Here is a 14,586-nt window from a genome sequence, read left to right on the forward strand (position 1 = left end):
AAAGTAAGACAATATTTGAGTGACATGTTGTCAAACTAAAGGAGTCTAATGATATAATCAAAATCAATAAGTCAAATAGCAGACTACTAAAGTTATTTAGGAACACGAAGACAAGCTCAAAGAAATATATTATTAACTAAAATTGTGTGGTGGGAAGGGCAGAAAAAGAACTTTGAGATAATTGTTTTCTTGTCGAAGTAAAGAACCATGATGAGGAAAAACAAAGGATCAGGAACAAATCTATAAATTCAACAAACTATATAATTGCAACTATGTGGCATCTAATAAACTATTTTATAAAAACAACTATTAGAAATGTAAAAATGTTACCAAATATAAAAAGGGATATGTGTAGATGGAGACAACCAAACATTACAAAATAAAATGTAATAGATCAACACAGACTATGACAGCCCAACAGAAAGCAAACAATTCTACCAATAAACATGCATTCTCATTGGAGATGTAATCAAATGAAAAGGAAGTGTAATGCCCCAGAGTTTTCAAATAGCAAACATCAAACAGTACGAACTGATACAACTAAGACAAATCTTAAAATTTATTTTAAAATTCAATGGCAAAAGATAAGAAGATTCATTATGTCATGAATTAAAGTACATGAGATGGAGTTGGAAAAGTATTAAACAAAACAAATAAAATATCCTTTAAATGTGTAAACTACCTTGCTTTACCGATATAATGTTATTTATCTGAAGTATATTTCTAAGGCATTTTTATAAGATTATTGGTCCATGATTTTAAGCTGAGATAATATTTTTAAATGTATAAGCTAATAGTTTATCAAGCAATACAAATCCTTTGTGTACCTCATATGAAGTATTATTTCTAATACTTGAAATATCTAATGCTTGAAAACAACTTAAGTGTTTTCAGTAAAGTATTGGTAAAATAGACCAAATAATGGAGCACACCTTTAATCATAGTACTATGGAAGAAGATGCAGTGAGTTCAAGGCCAACTTGAACATACTGAGTTCAGGGGCTATCCAGGGCCACACAGCATGACACTGTTCTTTAAAAAGGCATTGGTAAAATGCATCATGCCATATACCAGTCATATGAATTTCAAAGAGGATGATTGAGTTTGTAAAGTATCAAAGAGTAACATCAGCTATGTTTTTCTGGTATAAAATGTTTATAATTTCTATGTGAATACATTTTTAAGAGCTGACATGCAAATGAGTACAGAAGCCGTCAAATGCCATGACTTCATGGACACGTAGCCTTTTACTTACGGTTTACAGTTTTGACTGGTAATATGGGGTTGACTCTCTCTGGGGAGGCACCGTTGTCTTCATCTGTCACATACTCAAAGTTAATGATGAACATCATAGCCACACCCTCTTGGTTCTTCACTGGGATTATGTGAGTGTTACAAATAAATGTGGAACCTAAGGAGAAACAAAACAAATGTTAGATCAAAAATATACCTTCTGTGTGAACTATCAGGAAAATAAAATGAAATATATTTCTATAAAAATTGGGCTGAAATAATCTTTGATATTCAATAAAATAATTTACTATTTATGATATATATATACATATATATATATAATATACACATATAGAGTATACAGTGTAATCTAGTTGCTATTATTACACATTGTAGAAAATGACAATATCAATCCTCATTAACCTTTATCAATAACCTTAATAGCTAATATATGAAAATATTTTTAAGATTCTAGAAAACACTACCAGACATATTTACATTAACTACATTTACTACATATTTACATTAAATTTGTTTTTATATGACTTATATAAACAGTGAAGAGACGCTCATTTTATAGCATCATGATTTTGGAATTCAAAAGTTCTTTTTTCTTAATTTCTTGAACACAATAAATTACTGGCTACCAAATGTGTTACAATAAGTGAGAAAAATATGCAACATCTAAAGATAATGCTTTTGTTTGGTTATAATTTGTTAGGAAAACGGAAATTATATGTATTATTGTATTGATTTTTCCTGTGTTGCTGTTAGCTACTAATGTTGATCCACCTACACAGTCTTTGCAATCCATGATCTATGGAGTACAGTTTTGAGAAGTTTAATGTGTTTAAACCTCTTGCTTCTGTCCGATTTCCTGGAGTTGACCACTAGTAATCCTTCAAAAATCCCCCTTACATCCTTATCATTTGAATATTTGCTCTATTGAGTCAGAGTGAGAGAAGTGTCACAAGTTATGGGTTTATTTCAGTCAGTTGAAAATGAAAAAATCTTCAGAATAGGATCTTGATCTCTCAGGTGATAACATGTGTCGTGAATATTCTCTCATTTTTTTAAGACTTTAGTTGAGATTGTATTGGTGGGAATTATGTTGCAATGTCAAAATAAAAAGAAGTGTCTGAAGGTTAGGTTGACTAGAGATTTTAGGTGAATCGTGAGAAAATACAGGACACCTAGAAACTAGGAACAAAGGGTTGGGCAGGTAGCACAAAGTTTGAACCAACAGCCTCCGCATCTATAAGAACCACAAGGTGCTGGCATTCAAAAGTGGCACCATGTATAAATTCTGTTGCAAGCAAAAGAAGCAGTGAATAAAACCTCTTTCTTGCTTCAGAGTCCTGCTTCATTGCTCAAGCTACCAAAGCTGAGGAAAGAAGCTGTTACTGATGCTGATGGAGGTGGAGGATGAGGGGTTTGGGGGGATGAGACTGAACAACTACTTACTATATGTTAAGCTGTTCCAATAGCTTCTATTTTCTACAGAACTGAGTAACTTTAGAGCAAAACTCCTTGTACTTTAGAGATACCAATGTGTTAATTATAATTTAGATTTCCAAATGCTGGTAGCCTCCCAAATTTGAAAGAGAATAGACCTTAATATAATGTCAAATTTTATAGAATGGTAGCCCTCAGTTACAGATGCTTTTAAAAAAAAAACATGCTTCAAGAATGATTTGCTGCACCTCCAGTCTTCAGCTGTATCTTCAATTCATCTAATAAAACAGTTAGCTAGAGCACTTGTCGAAGTTTCCATGGTAACAAACAGGCCGACTTTAGTAAACACAAAATAAGCAATTTAAGAGTGCTCCATTAAAACTAAATATAGAAGTGCTTCGGGCCAGGCATCACAATGCACACTGGTAATACAGAGTCTGAAGAGATGTGAGGAATGGCCGCTATGTACTATCCCAATGACTCAGAATACATACGATTTTGCCACTTAAAATGACATTTCCTGCATCATTTAGATTATAATTGTGAATTCACAGATTTGTTATTCAGCAGTTTCAAATATTTCAACATTTGAGATGTACTTCTAATTGCGAAACAAAATATAAAGCAGATCTTTGAGAAATCAATAAATAAAAGATCTAATAGGCTTGCAATAGAACAGAGTCATTTTGTATTGGCTAATAAAAGAAAAAGCATGCCCTTCCATAGAAATGCTTAAAATTTACAGTCGAGCACTGAAAAGAATATAATTATTGTGCTTCAGGAAACCAGTTCAATGCATGTATATCAGCTCCATACCTCAGTGCATACATATAATTAATCTGAGATTTATTGCTTACTACTATTCCTTCCTACATGCTTCCATTAAGTAATATATCCCTTTTACAGTCAACTGAAGACTCACGTTTATATGCTTTTCCTTTTTAGTTTTAGGGGTGAGGTGGATATATCTATCATTCTTTCGTAGCCTCTAGAAGCCACACAGTGAAAGGGAAAACACAAAATATTAGAAGAGGCACATATATGGAATGTATTTTAGCTTGCATAATTCTATGACATTCAAGGACCATTGAGTTACTGCTCCTGTTTAATATTTTTTTCCTAAATAAAATGGTAGAAGCAAAAAGAACAGAAGCATAATCCATGAAATGCTATTTTAAAATTGACAAAAAAATACATCTACTCTATGATGTTTAAATAGGATTAAATCAAGAAAAAATTAAACTCTGTTAAAATGAATAATGAATTCAAATAAAATTAATAGTGTTTGTTAAGAAGCAGAATATTTACAATAACATTACTCATTATTTATACAGGCATGCATGTGATTATGTTGCACTAATATTAGTTAGACTTAGGTTCAATTCCATGTTTTGTTTCCTGAATTTCCTGAGTGAAAACCTTTCCAAAGTAAAAAAGGCCATTTAGGAAGAACAGTGCTCATTTTAATAAGTTTTTCAGGAATTAAAAAATTTAAACTCTTGATTTTAGTCAAGAAAAGCATAGTGTTTTGAATAGTATAACAGTTATCTCTTTAGTCACAGATCAGTGGCTTACACTCAGCTATATTATAAAATGAAAGGTCATGATTTAACACTGTTGAGTGTATTTTATGTCTGTGATGTATACTCACAGGGCATCCTGTGCACACAAGGAACAACATGGAGGTCAGAGTGATTATCCCAGAGTATGTTGGCTATAGAGTGCGGAGGGTAGGTTAAGGGAAATGAAAGACTGCAAACCATGTGTGACCTGGAACGTCCCTCTTGGTTAGAAAGTGCTGGGAATTTCATGCAAAGATTGCTGTCACCTGGTTTAAAACTATCACTCTCATGTGTATGCAAACAATAACTTGTTGAGAACACTGGGATGGAAGTAAAGAAGACACTTGAAGAAAATACCATAATAGGAGTGTGAGTTAGTCTATTAGTATATTCTAGGGTCATGTGGGCAAAAAGTGCCAAGGTGAAGCCTGACGTGTTGTTGAATAAGAAGAATGCTGTACTATTTCTTAAACTGGGACAGAGAAAGAGAGGAACTGATTTTGAAGAGTGTGTATTTTCATAAGGTTTTGACTATGGTAAGTGTAAAACAGCCTGCTAGATATCTAAGTGGAGATGTTGAGAATGTAAACACCAGGGGTTGCAGTCCAGTTCAGTTTAGTTTAGCTATTGGTCCTAGTCAGAGTTATGAATCTGAATGTCATTAGGGAAAACACTTCATTTCAAGGATGGATGCAGGTAGTTAGGATACAGAAAGTTTGTAGCTTATCTCAGAGGCACGTCATCTTCAAAGGAAAGACAAACAAGACCCTATAAAATTTGTGGAGGCACACACAGTGAAGTGGAAGGAAAACCAACATTGTGGCACATCAGAACTTCAGAGCCAGCAGTATTCCTAAAGGAGGGCTCCATAAACTTTTGCTGACAGGCATCATGAGACCCTAGTAAACACATACCCCTTTAGAAATATTTTTCATAGAATTGTGGCCATGTAATTGCTTAGATGCATTCAAGAGTGAATGGAAGTACAGGAAATTACACCTGACATAGAAGATTCTTTTTTTTTTTTTTTTTTTTTTTTTAACATTTTTACTAAATCAATGAAGTGGTCATGGTTCTAGCACAAGTCAGTAGCTAGAGAAGAATTGAAGAAGCTGAGGAGGAGGATGACGCTGTAGGAGGACCAGCAGTATCAATTAACCTGGCCTTCTGAGATCTCTCAAACACTGGACCACCAACCAGGTAACATACACCAGCTGATATGAGGCTCCCAACACATATACAGAGGATTGCTGGGTCTGGGTTCAGTTAGAGAAGATGCAACTAACCCTCGAGAAACTGGCCACAGGGAGTTTAGAAGTCTGGTTGGGGGTGGGGTTTGGGGGTGGGGACAGAAGGTGGAGAAAAGGTATGGGATTTGGAACAGTTGGAGGGTGATTGAGGGGGCGGGATTAAATCTTGAGTGTAAATAAATAAATAAATAAATGTCAAAAATCCCCATTATGGTATATTTCTATACTTTTACATGATACACTGAAATGTTTTCAAGTAACTCTATTCAAATTTTGTTTATATTAATTTAATTTATTACCTAGGTTCAAGAAAGGTCTAATTCTATCTCAAGACATTTTCTTAGCTTTGCTTTGTTCCGTGTTGATTTCCTCTGCACACAGTAGGGAACCAAACATGGTTCAATGATAACCTCTATCGTTGAAGAGCAGTAGCTCTGCAACTGGAATGTCTGCGGTTCCCTCCTCCACTCTTTATTTGCAGAGTAACTCTCTCCCTAAACCTAATGGTGCAGCCTAGCTCAACTTCATGTATCTGTATTTGGTCTAAACCTCTTCTTGGAATCAAATGAGTTAATACCCACATGGAAGGGTATTAGTATAGAATTATTTATACTATGTTAATATGATGATAGAATAGACCAAGTCATTCTCATTAGATTTCTATTCCTGGGAGCAAAAGCAACTTGTGAAGGAAGGATTTTATTTAGCTTACGCTTGAATGTCACAGTCCATCACTGAGGGAAGCCAGGGAATAATCTCTTGTATTCTTGGCGATGCTTGCGTCTATGACTCCTGATCTCTTTCCTAGGTTTTGTATCTCCAGGGTTGTCTCCCTTTGTGATTTCTTTATTGATTCTATTTCCATTTTTAGATCCTGGATGATTTTGTTCAATTCTTCACCTGTTTAGTTTTATTTTCCTTTAAATCTTCAAGGAATTTTTGTGTTTCCTCTTTAACGGCTTCTGCCTGTTTACCTGTGTTCTCCTGTATTTCTTTAAGGGAGTTATTTATGTCCTTCTTAAAGTCTTTTATCATCATCATGAGATGTGACTTTAAATCAGAGTCTTGTTTTTCTGGTGTGTTGGGGTATCCAGGGCTCGCTGTGGTGGGAGAACTGGGTTCTGATGATGCCAAGTAGCCTTGGTTTCTGTTGCTTATGTTCTTGCTCTTGCCTCTCGCCATATGGATATCTCTGACATTAGCTGGTCTTGCTGTCTCTGACTGTGGCTTGTCCCTCCTGCAAGCCTGTGTGTCAGTACTCCTGGGAGACCAGTTCTCTCCAAGAGGAATTGGGTATGGAGAGCTGTGGCACAGGGTCAGCTCCCAGGTGCATATGGAAACCTGAAGGATCCTGTCCCAGGCTGTTCCTTGGTTTCCTGTGTCCTGAGGATTGGTCCCTCATGGGCCAGGAATTTGAGCATAAGTCGTGGTGTTACCTGTGTTTGCAGACGTGCCCGCACTCCTGGGAGACCACCTCTCTCCTGGCAGTGTTTGGGTATAGAGTGCTTTGGTACAGGATCAGTTCTGGGCACTGTGGCACAGGATCAGCACTGGGTGCAGATAGAAGCCAGAATGATCCTGTCCCAGGCTATTCCTCAGTTCCTGTGTCCTGAGGTCTCTGGGCAGGTCCCTCGGAGCAGAAGTGGTGGTGGTATCTGTGCTCACAGGTGTACCAGCACTCCTGGGAGATCAACTCTCTCCTGGTGGTATTTAGGTATCCCATTCCAGAATTCAACACAACATCTACAGAATAATAGAGCATTGCTGTGTCCCAACATATAGGTTAACACTCCCTGACATGTATACCTATACCTGTAGGTCTCAGCATATTATCAGAGTGCCAATCCTATTTTGAGTTGATCACGGATCCCTTTCTTCTCCCTGGTGGTGAGATAGCTCATATAAAGCTGTCCACAGGAAGGTACTTGTGAGCAGGAGAGAGGGGCATTTGTGACCACAGTGGACAGTAGCCTGTAGCTTTAAGATGTTAGAATTTGAAGTCCAAAAATCCCCTCAAATATCTGGGTTCTGGACCTGCCACAGTAGGCTTCTGTGTCTGCAGAATGAGAAGAATGTCATAGCAAAGCAAAACAATTGGACAATAATGAAAATGGGCACAAGAATGTTACTAGTTTTAACTTACTGTGAAAAACCTTGCTGAGGAAAACACTTCTCAGTAAAGAAGGAAGGGAACCTGTGAACTATAAGAAGTCTTAAGAAAATTCAGCGAAAGGTCAGCAACAAATACAGAGACTCTATTATGTATTCCACTGTGCCTCTGCAGACTCTAAAGGCTGAAACCACCATGTGACTCTATTTGGAGATAATTATTTCATGGAGATAAATGAGATTATATGTAAAATTTTAATTCAGTGGAGTTCTTCTTTACAAGGAGGAAGAGACCAAAGGGGTGCCCCTGGCACAGGAGAATATCAGGGTACATAGTAAAGGATAACCATTTGCAACTCCAAATTGCCACCTCTAACAGTGAGGGAGAAGATCCTGTTATATAAGTACATATCCGTGTTATTTTGTTTAAGCAGCATGTATGGAATATTATAGACTCAACCTGGAGAAGACAGAAAAGTGGCTAGGGTGGCTGAAGCAGAGTAAGCTGGGTGCATTGAAATGACTTTGGCTGATAGTGTGGATCCACAGCGTGAACTGAGAAGGAAAATAATGGCTTTGGAATATTAGTGCAATGAAGTACATGTGACTTCTTTGACATTTTACTACAAGTACTTAATGCTTTTTGGTCACCGTCACCTCCTCTTTTTACATATCTATATATCTATCTCTCTATCTCTCTATCTCTATCTCTATCTCTATCTCTATCTCTATCTCTATCTCTATCTCTATCTCTATCTCTATCTCTATATTTGGTGACCCTATGAGTTTAATTATGGTGGCTTATAGAAGCACGGGTGAGAGGTTATCATGTTTATTAACCCAACACTGTCTAAGTGCACACTAGAATACGCTTTATAACATGGAAAAGCTGGATGAGTGCAGTGGGAGATCTTTCCTTGATGTTTTGGGAGTTTAGTCTATGGGTGTTAAGGATGTGACAAGTTGTTTTGAGAACGAGAGTATTTTATGAAGAAGTACTTCATTGTACAGAAAACTTAGACATGGGCTGCTGTAGCTATTAGTGATGCCACAAGGAAAATATAAGTTCAAAGATGTAGGAGCTATATATTTGATTGAAGAGACAGAGGTACATTCAGAAAGACTATTAAATAACTCTTTCCCAACATCATATCAACAAAAAATAAATGAAGCAGTCAGTTCAAGTGAGCACATACAGCCTGTTTGGTCTGATGGATTGGGTCTAACTTGACTGGTATGGGAGGTGTGCAGCTATCAGTAGAGCAGTGGCCATTTTTCTTATTTCCCAAACACTTTGCTAACTTTAAAGGAACATGCTGAAAACAAATAGGAGGAACCCATGTGAGTTAATAAAAATGCCTTATCCAGATGCATTACAAATAAAAACACACTTAAAACATGTGTCTATTGATACCTTATATTTAAGAAAAACCCTTAACATGACAAATTTCTTCACTCCCAATCACAATTGAATGGCTGTAATCATAAACAAATATACATAGTTTGTGTCCCCATTGAAGCAACAAAGATCTGCAATTGTCCTTTCTGACTTTTCTAGATAAACATTATCTATCCAATTGCTTATCATTTTTTAATAATGGAAAATTAGTCTAATTTACATCAATTTGGGTATGACATTCATGTTCTGCTATGTGTTAATAGTAAATGTCTCATGTATCAGCACAAATAATTTGTATGTAATTATGCCTGATTTAAATAATTTTAAATATACAAAATAACAAAGTTGTCCTTTTCTTGACATTGTATCTCTGTATACATGTAGAATTACCACTTATCCAACCCTAGAGTTTATTTTATTTTTAAATTTTTTACAGCTTTTTAAAGTTCTTTTTATTAAAAAAAAAAAAAGACCTCATAGTGGCATTGCTTCACAAGCATTGATAATAACCTGGGTTTTATATTTTCTTTGTACTTAGTTTTAATTATATTTAAAAATCGTGTGTACATGTATGTCTGCACATGTTCCTGAGGATGGATATATATATTACACACACACACACACACACACACACACACACACACACACACACACACACACAATGTGTGTGTGTGTGTGCCCCTGTGTACCTGGAGGCCAATGTTAGGAGTTTTTCTCAACTGATCACTACTTTGTGTTTTGAGACTCAGTTTCTTACTGAACATGGAATTTCTGGTTTAAATTTAGCAATAGTAGCTGGCCAGGCAGACTCTTCAAGTTTTCTGTCTCTGCCCCTTTAGTACTAGGATTAGAGCTGTACATTGCTACAGCAGCATGAGGCAGCAAGTGGAGAGGTGTGCAGTCGATGGGATTCTGATTTGAGGTTCTCTTGCTTATACTACAAGCAATTGGCTGACTGGAGCATTTCTTTAAATCCTCATCACATCTCTAAGTCATCTCTGATCTCTATTGTAGCTGCCTGTACAGTTATTCCTCATGAAATAAAAGACTCCTGCCTCCTCAGTGTATCAGGCATCACTGGCAGAAACTGATAGATCGTACTGCAATGTGTACTTTGTGCACAGATGATGGTCCTGAGCCATACAGGGTGGGAGGGTTGGCAATACTGTCTACAGTTTCCATGTAGAAATGGCTATTTCCATCTCTCTGCCTGTTTATGTTATGTTATTTTACTTTTTTACTCTATATCCCTCTCACTGCCCCTTCCCAGTCTCTCCTCCTACATTCTCTCCTATCCCCCTTTCCTTCTCCTCCAAGCAAGTGGAGGTCCCCTGATCCCCTGATCCCCCCACCCCCACATATTGGTACATCAAGTCTCTGTGAGTCAAGGCACACCCTCTCCCACTGAGGCCTGACTTTTGTCTTTTAACCTCACACATTTTTCTTAATAAATGTCTCCAAGTATTGCATTCTTCATCTGTAAAGAAAACAAAGAAAAAGACTATGCCACAGTGCTCTTGGTAAGACAAATTGAGATAACACATTCAAATCACTTGCAAGGAGTTTGGCATATAAGATGTGATAGAAATGTGGGTACTATTATCATCAATTTCGGGAAAGTAATTTTTTTTAAAAAAATTTACTATTTTTGTTTAAAATAGTATATAAGCATCTTCCAAAGATTCTCTGGTGTCTTGGAGACATTTATCTCAGAATTTTAGGTATGAATTTACCAATGTTATCCACGTAGCTTTGCATGAGTAGCTGAACCAGAGGACTATGAGAATGGGGATGGTGACGTAGTAGAGGATGGACCTAACCCTAGCTAATGCCCAATATAGGTTTCTTTAATTATGTGGTGATAAGGCCCTAGTTTAATTCTTAAAATTTTCCTGTATTTGTAAAGTGTCTCATAATACAGACAATATAATTAGGTGATAACAAGAGCATACTTTAAAATTTTTTATATGCAATAGCATTGTGTGAATTATTTTGCATTTTAAGGAACATTTTGGTAAACACTTGAAAATAAATTTTAGGTAGGGAGTTATATTAACCACTATATATTTATTGTGTACCAGCCACTGTGCTCCTGGATTTACAAGCTTTCAGATCATTTACTGGTTTGAAAAAAACATAGATACGTGTCATTACCACCATCCCACCTACATAAAGGCAGTGATGCATGTAGTTTGTTTTCTCTTGTGATTCTGAGACACTGTTTCTTATGACAGTTTGGACCAAATGCATTCTTCTCAGTTCTTTGTTATGTAAATGCTCCAAATTCTATAATTTTCAAATCATGTGTTTTTGAAATGATTTTTGCCTTTTATAGAAATTCCCTGAGAATTAACCCCTTTCTCTTCTTTTCCATGCTTGCACATTTTCACATTGCTAATCTTAGGTAGGTTCCCAGGCTTTGCTTCTTGGACATCAGAATGTCCTGCCTTGGGGCCTTCTGGGAATAAACATGCTCTACTCTGCTGCCAGTATCCTTCTGTATATTACCACCGCAAGTATGACCTTCGTTTTCTAATGCATGCTATCCATATGACATTCTTTTTCATGAAGAAGTTTCCCAAGGGAGGAGTTTTCAAGTAAGTAGTAGAATCTTAAATTTGAGCTCTAGCATGTCTTGGTATTTGGTAGTGATATCTCACGGAACAGAATATATAAAACTTAAAAGGATATGGAAAGCTTATAAAACTCGGGAAATAAAACTCATAGTTAAAGGAAGTTCCTAAGACTTCCAAGACTCACAAGACTCCCACTCCCAAGGATATGATAGTAGTAAATATTGTGGAGAATGACTGAAAATTCTGCCCCTGTGGGGAGCTTCCAGGAAGCAGAATTCATGAGGTGTCACCCATGATCAGGTGGGGTTTTCAATGATGCAGCTGTCTTTGAATAACCACACATCTATAGGTAACTCCTCATGCATACATTTTTTATGTAACCAGTAAACTCACTGGCTTCTTAATCTAGACTCAAGTGGAATTTTTTTGCTGATCTGTCACTGGTATCCTATCTGGGGTGAACAGATGTTTCTTCTCTCCCTAGGGGGAGTCACTGGTCCATAGTTTCTTCTGTCTAATTGTCTTCCAAAGATTGAAATGTGGAGATGACTCTAGGAAGAGATTTCTGTAACCAATGCTTGTCTATAGTAGATACATTCTAAACTAGAAAACATTCTGTATACAGTAAAACATTTCTCCTCTCCTCTCCTCTCCTCTCCTCTCCTCTCCTCTCCTCTCCTCTCCTCTCCTCTCCTCTCCTCTCCTCTCCTCTCCTCTCCTCTCCTCTCCTCTCCTCTCCTCTCCTCTCCTCTCCCCTCCCCTCCCCTCCCCTCCCCTCCTCTCCCCTTCCCTCCCCTTTCCTCCCTACCCCTCCCCTCCTCTCCCCCTGCCTCTCTCTCTCCTTCTCCATCTCTCTCCTCTAACTCCTTCTTTCCCTGTTGTATGAAATGTTGTGGCTCTATCTCTGTGCCTCACAAATACTGGTCAACGACTCTGTGCTTGAACTACATCCCTAGCCTTCAAATTCTGTTTTGGATTAATTTGTGGTTAAACTCTAGCTATTGTCAATATCATTGGAAATTATTAAATGGTTTAATGCTCTCTTTCCCACATAGAGCTCTTGACAGAAAAAGAAGTATATATAATAGGTCACTTTGGTGCTGCTTATGGAAGAATCTATAGGGAACAAAACATTGGGCCAGGAAAGAATGGAAGACGCTAAATGCTGTGCAGTGGTTTTATACATTTTGCTTGGTAATGATTCTTGTCTAAGATCTCAGTGATCCAATTAAATCACACTGTCACATTACATCATGTATATAGTGTCCATTAATTTATCATAAGCATGTTTTAAGGTAATTGCTAAGTAAAATATAATATAGCTTTTTACATCCTAGACCCAATTTGTACCTCATGAAGGAATCAAGTTTTAACACGTGAAAGCACTAATTCCAGAATCCAATAGTGTTATACATCAGAAATATCATTACATATATATATATATATATATATATATTTATATATATATATATATATATATATGGCAGTTTGAGGGATGGACAGAGGAATGTTCTTTGTGGAAAGCATTTTTAGTTAAATAACAAAATATTTACTTCAGTAGAAAAATAAAAGCATACATTTTTTTTAAAAAGCCATCACAAACATGCCCCAAATCTTCTAACCATAAATGTAGAAATTTCATGAGCTATAAGTAAAAAAAAAATTTTTCATTGTGTTTGATCAAGAGTCATTTCCCCCTCATTTTTGGCACTGAGTATATGAAAACTTACAATTTTAAAGATTGATTTGTTGGATCTCACTTCTAGCTGGTAAAATATTTTCCAGCAAGATTTATGTTCAGATGTTAAGTTCAGCTGTTCTCTTTAATAATCAACTTGCAAATTTGATTCTTGAAAAAATTCAGTTTCTATTAGTGATCAGTTGCAGATAAATTACTTGATGTTTGAAATTAAAAGAAAACATACATTTTGTCCTATTGATAGTCAAGAGTATCTTTAAAGGTGAACTATTAACATTACTGGGTGTTCTGACCTCATTCATTTGGAGGTTTGATACACTGAACAAGTATAGTAGATGAACGTGAGCATAAACTGGAACTGATGTTCAATGCTATATTCATTCTTCTGCAAGACCAAGCCTATATTTATGGTTAGAAAATTTGGGGCATGTTTGTGATGGCTTTAAAAAAATTGTGCACTTTTATTTTTCTACTGAAGTAAATATTTGGCTACTTAACAGAAAAGGTTTTCCATAAAGAACATTCCTCTGACCATTCCTCAAATACCTAAACCAGGCTCATCTCACCAAACTGTCATTTGTTCAACCAAGTGGCATTAACACTGAACTGACTGAGAATATAAGCAAATGTGCACATTATGGTATGTGTACAGGATATCAAGGACAGAACACAATGAAAGATCCAGGGACCATGTATCCACTGTTTATATGATTGCAAACCGATCTTATATATGTTCGTATGTGTGGCAAATTCTGTCCATTGAGTTTCTGTCCTTATTGAAAGGAGGTATTGTTTTTTAGGTTGTTTTTTTGTTTTTGTTTTTGTTTTGTTTTGTTGTTTTGCATTTGCATTTTGCTCTTTTGTGCTTGCAGAGGGACCAAAGTTACAAAATAATATTGGCATGTCTTGGAATGAGTAACTATATATTTGTCAAATTTAGCAAGGACTTATGTGCTAGGTACTGACAGTGTAATAAGTACTCTCTTACAAATTGGAAGTTCTATAAACATGACCAGAAACATGGATTTAGGGCTAGAATAGGTTCAAGGCTAGTGTGCTTGCCTCAAACTGGGGTGTGGCCTAAGTCATTCAGAGCTCCATATTTCTCCAACAGTTCAGTTTCAGCATATGTCTTTAGAATGATCTTCATTACTCCTTACAATAAAATGACAAACACTTTACAGACAAACTCAGGCCTCACCTGCAAACTCCAAGCAATGGGTAAAGACCATACTTAGAGTATCATTAAGCCACTTAGGTATGTTAGGAACAAATTTTAATAAAATTAGAAAGAAGTAAAATT

At 36.4% G+C, this 14,586-nt stretch overlaps 1 protein-coding gene across 2 annotated transcripts in view; it reads right to left on the reverse strand.

Annotated features, from left to right (window-relative positions):
• Window positions 1-14,586, reverse strand: part of Kcnh7 (potassium voltage-gated channel subfamily H member 7) — a 434,248-nt gene that overhangs the window by 148,751 nt on the left and 270,911 nt on the right. For both annotated transcript variants that reach the window (XM_034493668.2, XM_034493671.2), the window contains exon 3: window positions 1,256-1,411. In XM_034493668.2, the coding sequence (XP_034349559.1) occupies window positions 1,256-1,411 (156 nt within the window). The remainder of the gene's footprint in view (window positions 1-1,255; window positions 1,412-14,586) is intronic.

Source organism: Arvicanthis niloticus, chromosome 2 (assembly GCF_011762505.2).
Source record: "Arvicanthis niloticus isolate mArvNil1 chromosome 2, mArvNil1.pat.X, whole genome shotgun sequence".
NCBI lineage: Eukaryota > Metazoa > Chordata > Mammalia > Rodentia > Muridae > Arvicanthis > Arvicanthis niloticus.